Source organism: Anolis carolinensis, unplaced genomic scaffold (assembly GCF_035594765.1).
Source record: "Anolis carolinensis isolate JA03-04 unplaced genomic scaffold, rAnoCar3.1.pri scaffold_14, whole genome shotgun sequence".
Classification (NCBI taxonomy): Eukaryota; Metazoa; Chordata; class Lepidosauria; order Squamata; family Dactyloidae; genus Anolis; species Anolis carolinensis.
In genome coordinates, this window is record NW_026943825.1 from 15,371,976 (window position 1) to 15,393,247 (window position 21,272).

Sequence of the window (21,272 nt, forward strand, 5' to 3'; positions counted from 1 at the left end):
CTCGGTGGAGGTGGATGTGTTTGTTGTACCACCTCAGTGGAGGTGGATGCATGTTTTTGGGCTTCAGTAGGGAAGTTTGACTTATGGATTTCAGTGAGTACAACTATACCTAAAGTGAGTACAACTATACCTAAAGACTGTTGATTAGAAACGATACCCTGTGTACTCAACACACAGGGAACTACATCCTATCGATAACTGAACCTTAAGGTGAATTAATAGAACATGTTTATAAGTAAACAAGATAGGTTATTTTTCAAAGAAGACTTTGTTTTTTAATCTCTGAGTGCATATTTTAAACAAAGAGATATCAAGGGAGCGTATATCTTTTGGGCAGCTGCAAAGAAACAACCATCCTCTGCTAACCAAAAATATTTTTTTTTGGTTTTGTTTTGGGTTTGGGTTTTTTGTTTGTTTTTTTTTAACTCCTCCACCATTACAAGCTCTGTTTTCTCCCTCCACCTTCTGCAGGCGCAACAACCCCAGAGCACCCTGCAGCGTGGCATCCCCACCTCTGCCCGCTCGATGCTGTCCAACTTTGCGCAGGCCCCACAACTTTCTGTCGCAGGCGGCCTCCTCGGCATGCCAGGTACAAATGGGGCAGAATCAGAGGGGTGGCAGGCATTTGGGATACAATGCTTGGCTCGGTTTCCTAAAAAATAGGAGAAACAGGAGAAAAAACAGTATAAACACATCCATCCTCTGTTCTGCCACAATTTTTGGAATGTAACAAGGTCTGCTATATAGCGATATTTTGCTGATGTTGTCCCAAAGTTGGAAATTACTGACAGACTTTTCCCGTCCTGAAACGTGTTGATTCCATCTCAGTTTCCTGGCAGATGTTGACTCTTCTTGATGGTGTTGATAACGATGTAAGCTGCTCTGTGCTGACTTATAATGCAGTAGAGTCTCACTTATCCAACACTCGCTTATCCAAGCTTCTGGATTATCCAAGCCATTTTTGTAGTCAATGTTTTCAATATATTGTGATATTTTGGTTCTAAATTCATAAATACAGTAATTACAACATAGCATTACTGCGTATTGAACTACGTTTTCTGTCAAATTTGTTGTATAACATGATGTTTTGGTGCTTAATTTATAAAATCATAACCTAATTTGATATTCAATAAGCTTTTCCTTAATGCCTCCTTATTATCCAACATATTCGCTTATCCAATGCATTTTTGTAGTCAATGTTTTAATACATCGTAATATTTTGGTGCTAAATTCGTAAATACAGTAATTACTGCATAGCATTACTGCGTATTGAACTACCTTTTCTGTCAAATTTGTTGTATAACATGATGTTTTGGTGCTTAATTTGTAAAATCATAACCTAATTTGATGTTTAATAGGCTTTTCCTTAATCTCTCCTTATTATCCAACATATTTGCTTATCCAACGTTTTGCCGACCCGTTTACGTAGGATGAGACTCTACTGTTTTTACATAAAGCTCAGATTTAAGATAAGACTGTCTAACTCTGGTCCAATTTGCTTATCTGATTCGCTTATCCAACGTTCTGCCGGCCCGTTTATGTTGGATAAGTGGGACTCTACTGTATTATTTATTCATTTCTATCCCGCTTTTCTCCCGTGGGTGGGATTCAAAGCGGCGTACAACATATAAAGTTCATACAAATACATCAGACCGCAAGACATAGTTAAAACATCATATCCCGATATAAAAAACCAATTAAGATATCAAATACAGTAGAGTCTCACTTATCCAACATAAATGGGCCAGCAGAATGTTGGATAAGTGAATATGTTGGATAATAAGGAGAGATTAAGAAAAAGCCTATTAAACATCAAAATAGGTTATGATTTTACAAATTAAGCACCAAAACATCATGTTATACAACAAATTTGACAGAAAATGTAGTCCATTACATATTAATGCTATGTAGTAATTACTGTATTTACGAATTTAGCACCAAAATATCACGATATCGGGGCCGGGCTGTAGCCAGCTGCTATAAATCACTACTGACCGAGAGGTCATGAGTTCGAAGTCTCCGACCATTAATAGCCCCGGCTTGCTGTTGACCTATGCAGCCCCGAAAGACAGTTGAACCTATCAATTAGGGAAATTTAGGGACACCATAAAACTGCTAGCAAAACACGAGGAAAGAACAGCCACTATTGGACAGTGAAGCAACAGCTCCCCCTGTGGCCGGAATCGTGAAGCTGGAAAAATGTTAAAAATGCCTCTGAGTCTGTCTAATGTATGTTGTTTGTCTGCTGGCATTGAATGTTTGCCATATATGTGTTCATTGTAATCCGCCCTGAGTCCCCTTTGGGGTGAGAAGGGCGGAATATAAATACTGTAAATAAATATATCGAAAACATTGACTACAAAAATGGATAATCCAGAACGTTGGATAAGCGAGTGTTGGATAAGTGAGACTCTACTGTACATCAGACCGCAAGACATAGTTAAAACATCATATCCCGATATAAAAACCCAATTAAGATATCAAATAAAACAATTTTAAAAACAGTTGCCATTGGCCACCTTGATTAGCATTGAAAGGCCATTCAACGTCAGGAGAGAATGCTTCTGGAACATGGCCATACGGCCCAGAAAACTCACAGCAACCCAAAGTCTAGCGGAAGTTAGAACCCTGCAGATTTCCTGCTATTTTGTCTTGTAACTCTACGACTTTGCTCTTGTATTGATGTCTTCTGTGTTTTCCCCAGGTGTCAACATCGCCTACCTGAACGCGGGGATCGGGGGCCACAAAGCATCGAGTCTGGCAGACCGGCAGCGGGAGTACCTTCTAGATATGATCCCGCCACGCTCTATATCGCAGTCCATCAGTGGGCAAAAATAACGCCAGCTGTGCCCTCCCCTCCCCCTCCCTGTGACCTCTGACCCCCCCGCCCCTCGCCTCCCCCTTTGTCCGTCGCATGCAGTGCCTGTTCTGGTGCCTACCATATGTGGAGGAAAAGACAAAAAAACGAAAAAAGAAGAAAAAAGATGAAAACAAAACACACAAAAAAAAGAGACGAGAACATTTCAGGAAAAAAAAAGAAATCTTCAGCAACCTGCTCTCTTCCGAAAGACTTCTCTCTCTCTCTCTCTGTCCTTTTTCTCATCTCTGGATTTTGTTGGCAGCGAGAGTTTTACCCCCCCCCCCCCTTCCCTTCCTTTAACCCCACTCACCTCGATTCTGCCCGAGGTCAGAACCTGTCTGCTTGGACCCTGCACTATACACATGTTTAACGCTTGTTTTACGCTCCTTTATTATTATTATTATTTTTGGAATTTTGAATTTGTAATGACGACGCGTAGAATTTTTAATTGTCATGTTCTTTTATTCCTGTTTTCGTTTTCCTCCGCGGGCTTAAAAACTGATGGTTACAAACAATTAATCTTCAATATTTTTTTTTTAAGAATCTTCCTAAAAACTTTTTCTAGGCTCTTAACTCAAAGGTTCTGTTGTTTGGGGAAGGAAGGGGGGCTTCAGCACAAAAGATGAGAGGTGCAGAGACAGGGAAACCATCAACATCTGAGTATGGATAAAAGACGGCATCAACAGTGACCCGTATCCAGAGAATCAGACTTGACACAGCATCCACCTTATAACTCGACAGAGTCAGTGATGGGTGCTACAACGCCTTCTGGGTCCCAGTTTGTATGGGATAGGCTGCCAACTGGATCTACCGAAGATAAGATGCCATTAGAGATGTGCATTGATGGCAGAAAATGTGGACTTTCCGATGGTAGTTTGCTTCATCATCTACCAAACTGCGGACATCACAATGGCAGCTCAGTGAGGGTTTTTTTGGCAACCGGATTGAGAGAGAATAATCCGGAATTCACCTCTCCAATGTGTCTGACTTCCAGCAGAGGGAGCCACCCAATTGTTTTATCATCCCATCTTTTCGAAGTGACTGTTGATAGGCATCGGACCAATCAACGAGAGGCCAAGTCAGATCTGCCACTGCCCTGATCTGTTTTATCACCCCATCTTTCCGAAACACGGAACGACCCCGTCCGGGTGACTGTCGATAGGCATCGGACCAATAAACAGGAGGCCAGTTATCATCCCATCTTTCCGAAACACAGAACGATCCGTTGGGTGATATCTATAAGCATCGATCGGACCAGTCAACAGGAGGCCAAGTCAGATCTGCCACTGCCCTGATCGTTTTATCATCCCATCTCTTCGAAACACAGAACGATCCGTTGGGTGATATCTATAAGCATCGATCGGACCAGTCAACAAGAAGCCAAGTCAGATCTGCCACTGCCCTGATCGTTTTATCATCCCATCTTTCCGAAACACAGAACGATCTGTTGGGTGATATCGATAAGCATCGATCGGACCAGTCAACAGGAGGCCAAGTCAGATCTGCCACTGCCCTGATCGTTTTATCATCCCATCTCTTCGAAGCACGGAACGACCTTGTCCGTGTGACAGTCGATAGGCATTGGACCAAACAACGGGAGGCCAAGTCTGTGCCATCAGATCTGCCACTGCCGTCACTCTTAAGGGTGTAAAGTATTTCTGTGCTCAGACCCTAAAGCCTTCTCCAAACATTGGGAAGGAAAGGCTCCATTGCAACCCAGGACTCTCCACGGACTCGTCAAAGTGTCTCCCCGTCCCACTTACGTCTTCATCTAGGCTAACATAATTTTTCTTCCCTCCTTGGGATGGGGTGGATCCCTTTTGAGGTCAACTTAAGATTTTTACCCCCCTCCTTTAGCACTCCCCATTTTTTCCCTTCAGACACCGTTGTTGCCTCGGATTCCCTCGGAAGCTCCCTGAAACTCCATATCCTTTTGGGCCACATTTTCCGTTGTGTGTCGTTCTCCCCGCGGCAAACCCTTCGGCCACCGTTTCCGTTGTGGGTCCCACCCACCGCCCCGATTCACGCTCCCACTCTCTTCCACTGCCAACCCCTCCAATCACTGAGCACTTACTAATAAACCAGTGGAAGAGTGTGTTGTTGTGTGCGTTGGGATGGTGGGGGCACCGTTTGGAGGGGTCACGGGCGGGGGGGGGGGGCTCTGTAAAAGCGAGGGACAGATTAGCAGCACTTCTGTGTGTCGGGATAAATATGTCATGCACCTATTTGCATTAGTCCTCATCAACCTGAACATTTCATACTCTTAAATAAAAATATTTTGCGGGGCGGGTTCACCCCAGCTCCCCGGCGATCCTTGGGGGTCCCACCGTGGCTTCCTTTCTCAAATACCTTGTATTTGAACTCGACTTAAGAGCACCTTCTCAATCGATCCCCTTTTCCCTGCCCCCTTTTTTGAATTTTAATCCACCCTCATCACCAAAAAAAAGCCAAGTGCCATTGTCCTCCCTTTGTATCCCTCCCTATCCCCTTTAAAAATCAAGCTTTGCCAAGAGTCCCTGTATTGGTTAAGATTAGCCCCTCCACCCTTTTAAGATGATGGTGATGTAAAGAAATGTGCAATATTTTGTGCCCCTTGGCACATTGAAAGGGGGGTGGTGAGCAAGGGTTGGCCACAGAACACCCATCTGGAATTTAGAATTATAGGCAAAAATTATGTTCTCTTTCCCCCACCCCCCCACCCCCAAATCTCCTTGTCATCATCGTCCCCATGTGAGGTCGGTCAGTGAATCAGTGTTTTCAAGTTGGTGTTACCCAAACCAGTTCCCCTAATTCAGGTATGGGCAAACCAAGGCCCGCGGGCCGGATGCGGCCCCTTGGGCTCTTTTCTCAGGCCCTCCTCTCTCTCACCATCCTGTCCTTCCTTCTCTCTTTCCTTCCTTCCCTCCCTCCCTTCCTTGCCTCCCTCTTTCTCCCTCCTTCCTTTCACCCTTTCGTCCTTCCTTCCCTCTTTTCTTTCCTTCACTTTTTTCTCCTTCCCTTCCACCTTTTTGTCCTTCCTTTTTCTCTTTCCTTCCTTCCCTTTTTCCTTCCTCCTTCCTTCACTCTCTCCCTTCCTTACCTCCCTCTTTCTCCTTCCATCCTTCCCTTCTACCTTTTTGGTCTTCCTTCTTTCCTTCCTCCTTCTCTCCCTCTCTCCCTCCCTACTTTACCTCCCTCTTTCTCCTTCCGTCCTTCGCTTCCACCTTTTTGGCCTTCTTTCCTTCCTCCTTTTCTCCCTCTCCCCCTCCCTACCTTACCTCCCTCTTTCTCCTTCCATCCTTCTTTTTTCCTTCCTTTCCTCTTTTTCCTTCCATCCTTCCCTTCCACCCTTTCTTCCTTCCTTCCCTTTTCTCTTTCCTTCCTTCCTCTTTCTTCTTCCATCCTTCCCTTCCTCCCTTTCATCCTTCTTTCCTTCCTTCCATCACTGGGCAGCCAGTCCTCCTGACAGGTGGTGCTGGCATGTGGCCTCCAAATTAGAAAGTTTGCCCATGCCTGCCCGAACCCATATCTGAGGTTGAGCCTAGACCCCGTCCCCAAAATAATTTGCCCATGTTTGTAACTTACCCAAGTTGCCACTGTAGGGTTTCCCATTTCCTTGGCTTTCTGGCATCCTAGGGGACATGAATGGAAATGTTCCGATTTCCCATTAAGGAGGGAGAAAGCCCCATGGGAGGGAATTGGGCCGGGAGGGTCCTTTATTACGGCATTCTCTTGGGACGTATTTTTCCGCATGTAATGGGATCCTGGTTCCTTTGGCCTTTTCCGCCTTCAAGCGGGGCTTCCTCTGCTGAGTTGGGGCTGTTGGGCAGTAACAGGAGAAAGCTAGGTTTCCCCGTCAGTGTTTCCTTCTTTGGCTTGGTGCCCCCCCCCAAAAAAAAACAACCTTCTCCCCAGTCGACTCCTCTGCCCTTGATTTTGCCCAAACTGGCAAATGAGTCATTTTTCCTACTCACCTTCCTTCCCTCCACTTTGATGCTCTTTCTCTCTCTTTTTGGGATCTAAAAGTTCTTATGAAGGTACAGAATTAAGGGTTTTCCTTTCCTGGCTATTTTGGGGGGCCTGCCTTTATTTTTACAGCGTAGCAATAGATGCTTTGTGGTTGGTGCTGTTTTATTTTCTTCCTTTGGAAAAAAGAACTTTGTGTTTTCTGCAGGAAAATTTTTGAAAAAGTGTAACTGGGCTCGCTCCCTCCGGCCTCCGTTTCCCGCCGACCTTGTTTTTCTGCTCCTTTCCTCTTCTCCGCTCCTTTCCTCTTGCCTCTCCGCTCCCGTGAAGACCTTCTTCGCTTAACAAAATAACTTGCTGCCGGAAAAAAAAACGTTATAACAAGGACTCCTTTGTTGTACATAAGCTATTTCTTGACACATTTAAAGAAAAAAAAAGATGGAAAAAAAACCAGAAACAAAACTGAAAAAAAAATTAAACAACAACTCCGGGAAGGGAGAAGGAAGGGCACCTCACCCTCCGCCCTGACGAAAATATGGAAATTGTATATTGTGTAGAGAAAAACAAAACGACAAAAAAAGACAACAGACAGCTTAGCCATGAATATTGTGAAAAAGTTGTTAACGTCCTTTTGTAGTGTGAACCTTTTTGTGTATATGACATTTAAAATGTGCAAAAGGGTGGTTTTCCTGGAAATTTGGGGAGGCGGGGGAAAGGGGGGAGGCTCGTGTCACACCCTCCGTGCACCCCCCAAAAAACCGAAAATGGGTTTAGCCATCATTTCCCCGTCTAACGCCCCCAAAAAGGTGCCTTGTCTTGCTCTTGGATTGGAAGTAAAGTCCACCGGCCAGACACACAACTTTGGCGACAACCAGGAACGCCGGGGATCCGTTCTTTCCCCTTTCCGTTTTCACAGGTGGGGAGGAAGCAATGTTTTCGACCTCCCCGTTCAACTGTAAATAGTATTTGCACTGTTTCTTGGTTCGGGACAATGTTGGCTCTTTTTGGCATTCCTTGCAATGAGTCAGATGTGTTTGGCGGATAGCGTGGTCCTCTCTCTCTTGCAGGATTTTTGGGAAGACAGTCATAGATCCTGTTCCCCATCACATCCTTGCAAAGAGTTGGGTGTGTTTGGTGGATAGCGTGGTCCTCTCTCTCTTGCAAGATTTTTGGAAAGACGTACATAGATCCCGTTCCCCATCGCATCCATTGCAAAGAGTCCGATGTGTTTGGCGGATAGCGTGGTCCTCTCTCTCGTGCAGGATTTTTGGGAAGACATTCATAGATCCCGTTCCCCATCGCATCCATTGCAAAGGGTCAGATGTGTTTGGCAGATAGCGTAGTCCTCTCTCTCTTGCAGGATTTTTGGGAAGACGTTCATAGATCCCGTTCCCCATTACATCCCTTGCAAAGAGTCCGATGTGTTTGGCAGATAGCGTAGTCCTCTCTCTCTCGCAGGATTTTGGGGAAGACGTTCATAGATCCCGTTCCCCATCACATCCATTGCAAAGAGTCGGATGTGTTTGGCAGATAGCGTAGTCCTCTCTCTCTCGCAGGATTTTGGGGAAGACGTTCATAGATCCCGTTCCCCATCACATCCATTGCAAGGAGTCGGATGTGTTTGGCGGATAGCGTGGTCCTCTCTCTCGCAGGATTTTTGGAAAGACGTACATAGATCCCGTTCCCTATCACATCTCTTGCAAAGGGTTAGATGTGTTTGGCGGATAGCGTGGTCCTCTCTCTCGTGCAGGATTTTTGGGAAGACGTTCATAGATCCCGTTCCCCATCGCATCCCTTGCAAAGAGTCAGATGTGTTTGGCAGATAGCTTGGTCCTCTCTTTCTTGCAGGATTTTTGAGAAGACATACATAGATCCCATTCCCCATCGCAGCCACTGCTTGGCCAATCTGGCTTCAACCTTTTCCTCTTTTGAGTTGCATTCGACTTTTTCTCCCATTCCTTCCTTCTCTTGGTATATCTCCATCTCCCTTTTCTTTGGCTGGAATTACACCAAGGTTCCCCAGAATGGCCAAATTAGGTCAATTTCAAATATATCCAAGGCCATTTGTTCCCCTACTTTTTGTCAATGCTATTGTTTAATAAATCATGTATCTACCCTTCAGGCCACGTCTGTCCTCTGCTCTTCTGAAGCATGGCATAGGATATGGAAAACATGTTATCTTGGAGCAGTACATGAATGCCAACCAACCTCATAACCTATTGGCCCAGCAATGGCATTTAAAAGAAGGAAGACAACCATTTATGTTGCCAGAAAGCCTAGGTTCTCTTAGATGGTTCTTCATTGATTTTGAGGTCTTGTCCATCATGACCAAAATGTAGAGGACAGGGCCACCATCGCGTTTCAAAATGGCACCCGGGTTTCGAAGAGTGACGTGCTACTCTTGTTGAAGATCACATGCTTCCTGGCCTCCTTGAAAACCAGTAGAGCCCACCTTTGACACAACTTCCAACCTTTTATGGGCCAAAGCCATGTCCTTCACACATTGTGTGGCCTGTCTTGGTGCTTCCTTACCGTGAATGCCAATTTGTCCAAAAAGACTACCAAGGAGAAGGCTTCCTATTTCCAGCTTCAGTGTAGGAAATCTCTGTTTCCAGGACTCCCCCTCTTTGTTTGTTTTCATCCATGGGAGCTCCTTGCTCCCTTCGATTGATATTTTCCACTTCGAGATAAATATTCATCTCCAGAATTTTAAAAAAATAATATTTTGACAACTGTAGACGACCCAATTTGTCCCATGCTGTCCCACCTTATTGTGGTCCTTTGTGAACCCCTGGGCTTAGAGTTCCCTGGCTAAGAATTCAGAATGCCAAACCCCCAAGCTACAAATCCCATGGGGCAGAAGCTGTTGATGTGGACCATCATGCTACAGTTGTGCGATGTGGAAGTGGCCATTCTGAAATCTCACCTCTCCCATCTCCACGTCCTTTGAGTCTTGTTTGAAATTTACCTATTTCTGGAATCGAACCAGATTCGATTCCCTCTTGAGCATATTGCTTTTGTATGTAGTAGAAGAATGGGACAAAATTGTGCTCAATTCCACCGTTCTAACTCACCTTGACCTGAGATCTCCCCCATCTTTATCCTGCTTCCATCTCTTTTCAGTTATGATTTCCTTGTCCCTGAATAGGTTTTTACTCCCACATGGACATTGCTCACAAGGAAGGAAACATTTGGACCTCAGCTTCTCCTTGAGGTCTAGATTAGTCTTGTCCAATGAAACCAGCCATTGGAGAAGGAAGCCTCCTTCGGCCCAAATGAACAAGCCACTGCTATCTCTGTGGACCATTGTCCATCTGTCTTTCCATCTTCTCTTGAGTTTCTTCCTATCACTGTGTGATAGAACATGGTTTTATGGTGGACACCATACAGAGTTCTCAGAAGAGAAAGAACAATTGGGCTCTTTTTTTAACCCCATCCTACGCATCCATAGGTCTTGGAGGAGGAGGAAATGTTTGGACCTCAACATCTTGAGGCCTAGATTGGTCTTGTCCAATGAAAGCATTGGATAAGGATGTCTCCTTCAGCCCAAATAAACAAGCCACTGTTATCCCTGTGGGCCATTGTCCATCCGTCTTTCCATCTTCTCTTGAGTCCCTTCCTATCATAGACCCTGTCTCTCTCACTGTGATAGAACATGGCTTTATGGTGGACACCATACAGAGTTCTCAGAAGAGCAAGAATAATTGGGCTCTTGTTTTACCCCCATCCTACGCATCCATAGGTCTTGGAGGAGGAGGACCTCAACATCTTGAGGTCTAGATTGGTCTCATCCAATGAAAGCATTGGATAAGGATGTCTCCTTCAGCCCAAATGAACGAGCCACTGCTATCTCTGTGGACCATTGTCCATCTGTCTTTCCATCTTCTCTTGAGCCTCTTCCTATCACTGTGTGATAGAACATGGTTTTATGGTGGACACCATATGGAGTTGTCAGAAGAGCAAGAACAGTTGGGCTTTTTTTTACCCCCATCCTACGCATCCATAGGTCTTGGAGGAGGAGGAAATATTTGGACCTCAACATCTTGAGGTCTAGATTGGTCTCGTCCAATGAAAGCATTGGATAAGGATGTCTCCTTCAGCCCAAATGCACAAGCCACTGCTATCCCTGTGGGCCATTGTCCATCTGTCTTTCCATCTTCTCTTGAGTCTCTTCCTATCACTGTGTGATAGAACATGGTTTTATGGTGGACACCATACGGTATTGTCAGAAGAACAAGAACAATTGGGATTTATTTTTTTTACCCCATCCTATGCATCCATAGGTCTTGGAGGAGGAGGAAATTTTTGGACCTCAACATCTCCTTGAGGTCTAGATTGTTCTTGTCCAATGAAACCATCCATTGGACAAGGAAGCCTCCTTCAGCCCAAATGAACGAGCCACTGCTATCTCTGTGATCCATTGTCCACCTGTCTTTCCATCTCTTCTTGAGTCCCTTCCTATCCCCTCACTATGTGATAGAACATGGTTTTATGGTGGACACCATACGGTGTTGTCAGTAGAGCAAGAACAATTGGGCTCTTTGTTTGACCTCATCCTACACATCCATGGGGTCTTGGAGGAGGAGGAAATCTTTGGACCACAACATCTCCTTGAGGTCTAGTTTGGTCTTGTCCAATGAAACCATCCATTGGAGGAAAGATGCATCAATGGGATATGCCATTGTCTTAAAGCCTGTATCTCTCCAAAATCAACAGTTGATACAGCCTTCTTTACCAGTCCCTAAATAGAGTCATGGTCTTTTGCAGAGTATTTAAGTATATATATTGGGGTGCTTTGGACGCAATTAGTAAAAGTCCACTCCCTACTTGAAGTCAATATATATTAAGAAAAAGAACGGATCTCAAAAAAAATTGTGATTTTCCCCGATTTGTGGCATGGCTTCAAATACAGGACGATGCAACCGACAATTCTGGGAGGAAGGAGAGGCCCGGATGGGAAACCGGACCTTTTGCACAATTTTAAGAGGGCTTTTTATTTTTATTTTTTGCATTGTGTTTTTGGAATCTGGTTTCAAAGGAGGAGGAGGAGGATAAAAAAATAAAGCTGTTTAAATATTGCCAATTGATTATGCAGTGACCCGATTAAAAAATAATAATAATAATAAGCTAATTTTTGGAGAAAGGATTAAAAAAACTTTGTAATATTTATCACTTGCAAGCTATGTTTAATAAAGAAAGGAATGGTTTATACATTTGGACGTAGTTGACATGTTGGATTCGCTGTTTCGTGCGAGATAGGGGAGCATCATTGTCGAAAGGGTTTACGGCTTGAAGAGGGATCTATCCAGGACTAATTTTGGATGTCACCCAAGTCAAAGGACTAGTATTTCAAGGAAGCCCAAAGGGCCCCATGTTCATCCTTCCGTTTCCACCTAACCGCTAGTGATCCTCATCTTTTTTTAAATACAGTAGAGTCCCGCATATCCGACTTCCGCTCATCTGACATATCCGACTTCCGCTCATCCGACATATCCGACTTCCGCTCATCCGACATATCTGACATCCGCTCATCCGACATATCTGACATCCGCTCATCCGACATATCTGACTTCTGCTCATCTGACATATCCGATTTCCACTCATCTGACAAATCTGACTTCTGCTCATCCGACATATCCGACTTCCACTCATCCGATATCCGACTTCTGCTCATTCTGCCCTTGCTGCCAGGACCTGGCCTGGTGAGTGAGCGAGCGAAGGAAGGAAGGAAGGAGGGAGGGCCTTTGCTGCTCACCCTCGCTCACTCACTCACTCACTGTCTCCTGGTTCTGCCCTTGCTGCCAGGACCCGGCCCGGTGAGTGAGTGAGCAAGTGAAGGAAGGAGGGAGGGCCTTTGCCGCTCACTTGTTCACAGAACTCACTCACTCACTAGCTCCTGGTTCTGCCCTTCCTGCTGGGACCCGGCCCGGTGAGTGAGTGAGCAAGTGAAGGAGGGAGGGAGGGCGTTTGCCACTCACTTGCTCACAGAACTCACTGGCGCCTGGTTCTGCCCTTACTGCCGGGACCTGGCCTGGTGAGTGAGTGAGCAAGTGAAGGAGGGAGGGAGGGCCTTTGCTGCTCACCCTCGCTCACTCACTGGCTCCTGGTTCTGCCCTTGCTGCCGGGACCTGGCCTGGTGAGTGAGTGAGCAAGTGAAGGAGGGAGGGAGGGCCTTTGCTGCTCACCCTCGCTCACTCACTGGCTCCTGGTTCTGCCCTTGCTGCCGGGACCTGGCCTGGTGAGTGAGTGAGCAAGTGAAGGAGGGAGGGAGGGCCTTTGCTGCTCACCCTCGCTCACTCACTGGCTCCTGGTTCTGCCCTTGCTGCCGGGACCTGGCCTGGTGAGTGAGTGAGCAAGTGAAGGAGGGAGGGAGGGCCTTTGCTGCTCACCCTCGCTCACTCACTGGCTCCTGGTTCTGCCCTTGCTGCCGGGACCTGGCCTGGTGAGTGAGTGAGCAAGTGAAGGAGGGAGGGAGGGCCTTTGCTGCTCACCCTCGCTCACTCACTGGCTCCTGGTTCTGCCCTTGCTGCCGGGACCTGGCCTGGTGAGTGAGTGAGCAAGTGAAGGAGGGAGGGAGGGCCTTTGCTGCTCACCCTCGCTCACTCACTGGCTCCTGGTTCTGCCCTTGCTGCCGGGACCTGGCCTGGTGAGTGAGTGAGCAAGTGAAGGAGGGAGGGAGGGCCTTTGCTGCTCACCCTCGCTCACTCACTGGCTCCTGGTTCTGCCCTTGCTGCCGGGACCTGGCCTGGTGAGTGAGTGAGCAAGTGAAGGAGGGAGGGAGGGCCTTTGCTGCTCACCCTCGCTCACTCACTGGCTCCTGGTTCTGCCCTTGCTGCCGGGACCTGGCCTGGTGAGTGAGTGAGCAAGTGAAGGAGGGAGGGAGGGCCTTTGCTGCTCACCCTCGCTCACTCACTGGCTCCTGGTTCTGCCCTTGCTGCCGGGACCTGGCCTGGTGAGTGAGTGAGCAAGTGAAGGAGGGAGGGAGGGCCTTTGCCGCTTTGCCTATTATCCAACAGTTTTGCTTATCTGACATTCTGCTCGCCAGTTTATGTTGGATAATCGAGACTCTACTGTCAGTCAAACCATACAATTCACTATTCTGGACACAAGGTGGCAGGAGAGATATAACAAAGGCATATACGAGCCACTAAGGGTGAAAAATCCACTAATTTCAAGGCCAGGGTGAACTTATTGCTTGAATTACAATGGAGTTTTTACAGGGACTAATAGTTTCTATTTCTTTCTAATTATTACAAGGAAACTGCTGCCTTTTATCATTCTCTGGTGACCATATTGACCACCTTCTACCAGGTCGGCTAACAGGATGGGGCCAATTTTTGTTTCAGTTTGGTAAACATCCAAAATCAGGACCATCCTCATATTTGAGATTCACGTCTTGAGGCTTTCATGGCCAGAATCACTGGGTTGTTGAGTTTTTGGGGCTGTATGGCCATGTTCCAGTTGCATTCTCTCCTGCCGTTTCACGTGCATCTGTGGCAAGCATTCTCAGAGGTTTATTCAGAGTTCTGTTGGAAATGAGGCAAGTGGGGTGTATATATATATCCGTGGAATGATGTCCAGGGTGGGAGAAAGAACCCTTGTCCACTTATAAGGCAAATGTGAATGTTGCAATTAGCAAGTTTGATTAGTATTAAGTAGCCATGAAGCTGCGAAATAAATCAGTGAAGGTATTTGCATAGAGGTGGCAAGTGGAGTGTAGATATACCTGTGGAATGATGTCCAGGGTGGGAGAAGGAACCCTGGTCTGTTTGAAGCAAGTGTGAATGTTGCAGGAGAGAATGCTACTGGAACATGGCCACACAGCCTGAAAAACTCACAGCAACCCACTCAAGTCTTGGTTTGGTGGAAACCTACCAAAGTGCTGAGGATCTCATATATGAGATGGGATTTGAGATGGTAAAAAAACCCAACGATGAGCAAAATCAACAAGTATTCCTCCATCCAGGTCCAGCAGTTAGGCCATTGGATTCTTGTGCTTTCAAAGTGGCCCAACCTGGGATGGACCACTCTGGAAGCAGTGGACCATTCGAGGTCGGAGCACTCAAAGGACTTCTTCAACTGCAGGAATGGGTGAGAGGCTATGGGTCATCAGATCATCCATGGTGGTCAATTCAATAAATGACCACCAGATGTAGGTAGTTCAAAAGTCTTGAGGTGTAAGAGATATATGCATGAACATCTTCCTCTCCATCTGTTACCATGGTTTGGGTGAAAGATTAACTCACAGCAACCCACTCAAGTCTTGGTTTGGTGGAAACCTACGAAAGTGCTGAGGATCTCATATATGAGATGGGATTTGAGATGGTAAAAAAAAAAAAAACCAATGATGAGCGAAATCAACAAGTATTCCTCCATCCAGGTCCAGCAGTTAGGCCATTGGATTCTTGTGCTTTCAAAGTGGCCCAACCTGGGATGGACCACTCTGGAAGCAGTGGACCATTCAAGGTCGGAGCACTCAAATGACTTCTTCAACTGCAGGAATGGGTGAGAGGCTATGGGTCATCAGATCATCCATGGTGGTCAATTCAATACATAATCATCAGATTTAGATAGCTCAAAAGTCTTGAGGTATAAGAGATGTATGCGTGAACATCTTCCTCTCCATCTGTTGCCATGGTTTGGGTGAAAGATTAACTCACAGCAACCCACTCAAGTCTTGGTTTGGTGGAAACCTACCAAAGTGCTGAGGATCTCATATTTGAGATGGGATTTGAGATGGTAAAAAACCCCAACGATGAGCAAAATCAACAAGTATTCATACAGGTCCAGCAGTTGGGCCATTGGATTCTTGTGCTTTCAGAGTGGCCCAACCTGGGATGGACCACTCTGGAAGCAGTGGACCATTCGAAGTCGGAGTACTCAAATGACTTCTTCAGCTGCAGGAATGGGTCATCAGATCATCCATGGTGGTCAATTCAATAAATGACCGCATCACCAAAGGTAGCTCCAAAGTCTTGAGATCATCTCTTACTACTTATGAACATCTTCCTCTCCATCTGTTGCTACGGTTTGGGTGAAAGAAGGGAACAATCCCACTCGTGGCAAACAATTCCATTTCTCCCGTCTTCCCCACCCTAAAGAAATGGACACAACCCACAAATGTTTTCCACTTTGTTTTTAATTTTCGACACAGACAAGAAAGATTTCCGGACATCAATGCTGCAAGTCTCAGAGCTCTTGAAACCCTTGGTGACCACTTTGGGGTGAGGAAATGAACCTCCCCAAAAGACAAAAACGGGACAGTAGGAAAGAGAAGCTATTGCTGCTACCCAAACTCTTAAATGAGTGTGGTTATTCCCTCATTTTTAAGTCCCATTTGGGGGGTTCTCTTTCCAAGTCGAGGTTGAAGGCCCACTTCCATGACCAGGAATGGTACGTCAATAAGGATCGAATATCTTGATTTCTTTTAAAAGATGGGATCTAACATCTTGATGGTGTTTGGATTGGTCCTGATAATTCGCTCACCAATTTGGTTGTCCAGTTTCTGAGTGGTCACCACAGAATTTCAAAACCCTGGGAGATGTTCAATCTACAATTACAGCAAGAGCAATGGAAAAGATTTGGGAGAGGGTTCTCCAGTTCTTCTCCCCCCAAAATAATCCCCATGTTCTGCTTTTCCATTGCCCCGTATAGAGCCGTATTCTCTCTCTTGCACAGGACGTTAAGCTTTTCCACCGCAAGAGCTCTCCCTTCTCCAATAATTGAATCTTCTGGGAGGACTCTGGCCATGGACTCTTAAAGCTCATTTCTTCATTTCACAAAAAAATCACATTTTTTTAGGTTCAAAAGCATTTCCTCTTCTCATTGGTACTAGCCTTATTTTTATATTTTTTTCTTAATAGATAGCTCTATTCACAGCGGTTCGACAGGAGCACAGGCCGGGCTTCCAGAAAAGACATGAAACGGATTCCCACCATTACCAACTCCAACCATCACATTGGTACGTATTGTGGTCAAAATGGGAAAAGGGGATGGAGTTCGGTTCTGTCTCAAATATTTCAAGACAGAAGACAAATTACTTGAAAATAATATTTTTATGATGGAAGGGGAAGAAAGGAATTCTCATCTATCATGGCCTTGAATAGGGATTTCTTCTTGTATGAATGCCTCTTCTAAGACGAAACTAGAGGAAGGAGGTAAGAAGGAGAAGGCCTCCTCTAAGATCCATATTCTAAGACAATCTTAGGAGAGATGCTTCCAAATGAGAGGAAATCCATATTCTAGAACAAATTCCTCTCATTTGTAAGCATGTCTCTTCTAAGATTGTCTTAGAATATGGATTCCCTTTTATAGAGGAATTCCTCTTCTAAGACGGAACTAGAGAAAAGAGTCCTTAGGAGAAAGAAGGAGGAATGTTTCCTCCAAGATGATTCTAGAATATGGATTTCCTCTTGTTGGAAAGAATATCTCCTCTAACATTGTCTTAGAATATGGATTCCCTCTGTATGGAGGAATGTCTCCTCTAAGATGGTTCAAGATTGGATTTCCTCTCATTTGGAATAAGATCTCTTCTAGGATTTTCCTAGAATAGGAATTCCCTCTGTATGGAGGAATGTTTTTTCTGAGACGGAACTAGAGGAGGGAGTCCTTGGGAGAAAGAAGGAGGAATGTTTCCTCCAAGAAGATTCTACAATATGGATTTCCTCTTGTTTGAAGGAATATCTCCTCTAACATTGTCTTGGAATAGAGATTCCCTCTGTATGGAGCAGTAGTTCCCAACCTTTGGGCCTCCAGGTGTTTTGGACTTCAACTCCCAGAAATCCCAGCCAGCTTACCAGCTGTTAGGAACTGTGGTAGCTGAAGTCCAAAACACCTGGAGACCCAAAGGTTGGGAACCACTGGTATGGAGGAATGTCTCCTCTAGATGGCTCTAGATTGGATTTCCTCTCATTTGGAAGATCTAGGATTCTCATAGAATATGAATTCACTCTATATGGAGGAATGCCTCTTCTGAGACAGAACTAGAGGAGGGAGTCCTTAGGAGAAAGGAGGAAGAATGTTTACTCCAAGATGATTCTAGAATATGGATTTCCTTTTGTTTTGAAGAAATATCTCCTCTAACGTCTTAGAATATGTGTGAAGGAATGCCTCTTCTAAGATGGAACTAGAGAAGGGAGTCCTTAGGAGAAAGGAAGAATGCTTCCTCCAAGATGATTCTAGAAAATGGATTTCCTCTCGCGTGAAGGAATATCTCCTTTTTCTTTAGAAGAAAGAAGAAGGAATTCCTCCTCTGAGATGCTTCTAGATTGGATTTCCTGTCATTTGGAAGAATATCTCTTCTAGGTTTAAGACGAAACTAGAGGCGGGAGTCCTTAGGAGAAAGAAAGAGGAATGTTTCCTCCAAGATGATTCTAGAATATGGATTTCCTCTTGTGTGAAGGAATATCTCCTTTTCCTTTAGAAGAAAGAAGGAGGAATTCCTCTTCTGAGATGCTTCTAGATTGGATTTTCTGTCATTTGGAAGAATATCTCTTCTAGGTCTAAGACAAAACTAGAGGTGGGAGTCCTTAGGAGAAAGAAGGAGGAATGTTTCATCCAAGATGATTCTAGAATATGGATTTCCTCTTGTTTTGAAGGAATATCTCCTCTAATGTTGTCTTAGAATATGGAATCCCTCTGCATGGAGGAATGCCTCTTCTAAGATGGAACTAGAGGAGCGAGTTCTTAGAAGAAGGAAGGAGAAATTCCTCCTCTAAGATAGTTCTAGAATATGGATTTCCTCCCATTTGTAGGAATATCTCTTCTAAGATTATCTTAGGAGAGGCATTCCTCCATACAAGAGGGAATCCATATTCTAAGATAATCTTAGAAGAGATATTCCTACAAATGGGAGGAAATTCATATTCTAGAACTATCTTAGAGGAGGAATTTCTCCTTCCTTCTTCTAAGGACTCTAGTTCCATCTTAGAAGAGGCATTCCTCCATACAAGAGGGAATCCATATTCTAAGACAAAGCTAGAAGAGATACTCGTTCTTACGTAGGAGAAAGAAGAGTAACGCCTCTTCTAAGATGGTCCTAAAATACGGATTTCCTCTTGGTGAAAGAATACTTTTTCTAAGATGATACTAAAAGAGAGATCTTAGAAGAGAAGAAGAGAGAGAGGTCCTAGAAGAGAAATCACTTCTTCTTTGGAGGAATGCTTCTTTTGAGACAGAAGAGTTGTTCTAGTTGTTCAACAAGACAATCCAAGAACTCATGAGTTGAAGGAGATGAGAAGAGGTATGGTGGGAATATCCTTTGGTAGAGGTGTTTGTTTTCGAGTGTCCTTCCTTTGGTCCAAAGAGCAGAAGATCCCAAGACCTTCTTGGGTATTTCCAGAAACATCTGGAAGAGTTAAGATAACAATAAAAAAGGTGAGAATCTTTGGCAAGATGATCCAACGATGGTTGAGGAACGAGTCTTCCTTCAACAATGATTTTGGTTCCTTGATTTGGTAAAATGAAGCGATTTGCTCACAGAAGATAGTTCTTGACTGTTTGCAAACTAAACTTAACTTCCGAGGAGAATTAGTAACCATCGCAACAGGAGAACACAATTTGTGTGGTTAAGTAAAGCTATACGTTACATTTGTGTGTGTTTGAGGGTCAAATCCGTGAGGACCAAAAGCTCTCGACCAACGGGTCTCTTTGATCATTAGCTACCTTTGTCGGTTTCCAACATACCTTTGGTTATTCTTGAGTTGGGATAGATAATGGTGGATATTTAATACCGAAACCTGGAGGAACTGAGATTGGTTGGGCTCTTTTGAGTGGTCAGCTGTGGAAACCAACCACCTTTAGCCATTGGCCTTGCTCTGTCGAACCGCTGCTCTCTATCAAAGGAAGACAGAAGAAGAACTCAACTATGAAAAATTCATTATTTTGCCTATCACACTAAAATAACCCAAAAGAAAAGGGAGAGGAGAGGGTTCAATTTTTTTTTGGCAGGGGAAAGAAGAAAACGGGGAAGGGGGTATTTTGGTTATATTTCCTAGAGAAGAAGCTATGGGCGAGGAGACAGAAAGCACAGCTTTAGGAAAGCTCTAGCTAATCCCATGTTGACCCAAAACTTTGGGTCAACGTTGTTGAGGTTTCTTTGTGTTCCCGCAAGAATACGGGCAGCACGTGTTTGTTGCCTCCTTGTGTCTTTCCTCCCATGGAAGAACATAAAGCAGAAAGAAGAAGGAGAGGTGGAAAGAAGGATACCCTTAACTGGCAAGAAACAAAGCTCAACGGTATTTTTGTCCCAAAAAAGTCTTGGATTTCCACGTTTCTTGTGATGGTGGTAGTTGTGATCACCTTCTTTGGATGGGAAAAAGGTTTGGGGTTGGAGAAAAAGTGGAATCAGGACACCAAGTATGAAAACCCTGATGGGTTATGGCTTGGAAGACGTCATATCTACTAGGCATGTCCGATCGATGAAAAAAATGTTTCAATTCTCGTTTCTAAAGTAGGGGGCGCCGGCGCTTCGATATAGAAAGTATTTCCGATTTTTTCACCCAAAAATTTTGGATATTTCCGAAAATTCATAATGATTCTAAATGTTTCTAAAATGGCGGACGCACATGCGCAATCGCTACACACCGGGCTTGTATGGCAATCTTCCATGTGGACGCAGAGGACGTTAGCCTCCACCTTTGCGTCCATCGTGGAAGCTTCTGATTGGCTGGGGAGCGGCAGCCATGTTAGGCTGCACTAAGCTCCCATTCAAGGTAGGTTGCAGAAACAAAAAAAAATTAAATATTTTTAAAAATATATTTTAAAAAAATTGGGAGGGGGAATTAACGAAACATTAAGAGACAATTAGAGAATGGGCCAACAATGGTTCGAATTACATTGCTGGTTGCGCTGTGAGGCAATGTCTCGGAATGCGTATCAAAAAGCGAGAACAATCCGAAATAATTCCGATATACGATTCAAAACGATTTTTTGGACATGTCTAATATCTACTGATTAGACTGGATTTAACCTAAATCCAAGTCATGCCAGATTCATCTGATCTCTTTTTTGGATAGAGTTACAAATTGTGTAGACGCAGGGAACACCGTAGATGTAGTATATCTCAGTGGTTCTCAAAAAGCTGGTAAACTGGCTGGAATTTCTGGGAGTTGTAGGCCAAAAACATCTGGGGCTTTGTTCACCAGATTCACTGCACATCTGTAACACAGCTCATCTGTATCTTCTCTTTTCAAATCCAACTAGAGTAGGACCATTGAATCCGTGGAAGTCAAGGGATGACTTACTCGATTTCTGTGGATTCAATGGGTGTGCTCGAACTGGATTTAGGACCATTCCTTGTAGTCAAGGGATGACTTACTCGATTTCTGTGGATTCAGTAGGTGTGCTCGAACTGGATTTAGGACCATTCCTTGTAGTCAAGGGATGACTTACTCGATTTCTGTGGATTCAATGGGTGTGCTCACACTGGATTTAGGACCATTTCTTGTAGACATGTTTATGTGTTCTT

The 21,272-nt window shown here is 44.7% G+C and overlaps 1 protein-coding gene across 4 annotated transcripts in view; it reads left to right on the top strand.

Moving 5' to 3' along the window:
• Positions 1-12,021, top strand: part of gatad2b (GATA zinc finger domain containing 2B) — a 77,928-nt gene extending 65,907 nt beyond the window's left edge. For all 4 annotated transcript variants that reach the window (XM_008123272.3, XM_008123274.3, XM_016998509.2 and 1 more), the window contains exons 10-11: positions 472-589; positions 2,705-12,021. In XM_008123272.3, the coding sequence (XP_008121479.1) occupies positions 472-589; positions 2,705-2,838 (252 nt within the window). In that variant the 3' untranslated portion in view covers positions 2,839-12,021. The remainder of the gene's footprint in view (positions 1-471; positions 590-2,704) is intronic.
• The last annotated feature ends 9,251 nt before the right edge of the window (positions 12,022-21,272 follow it).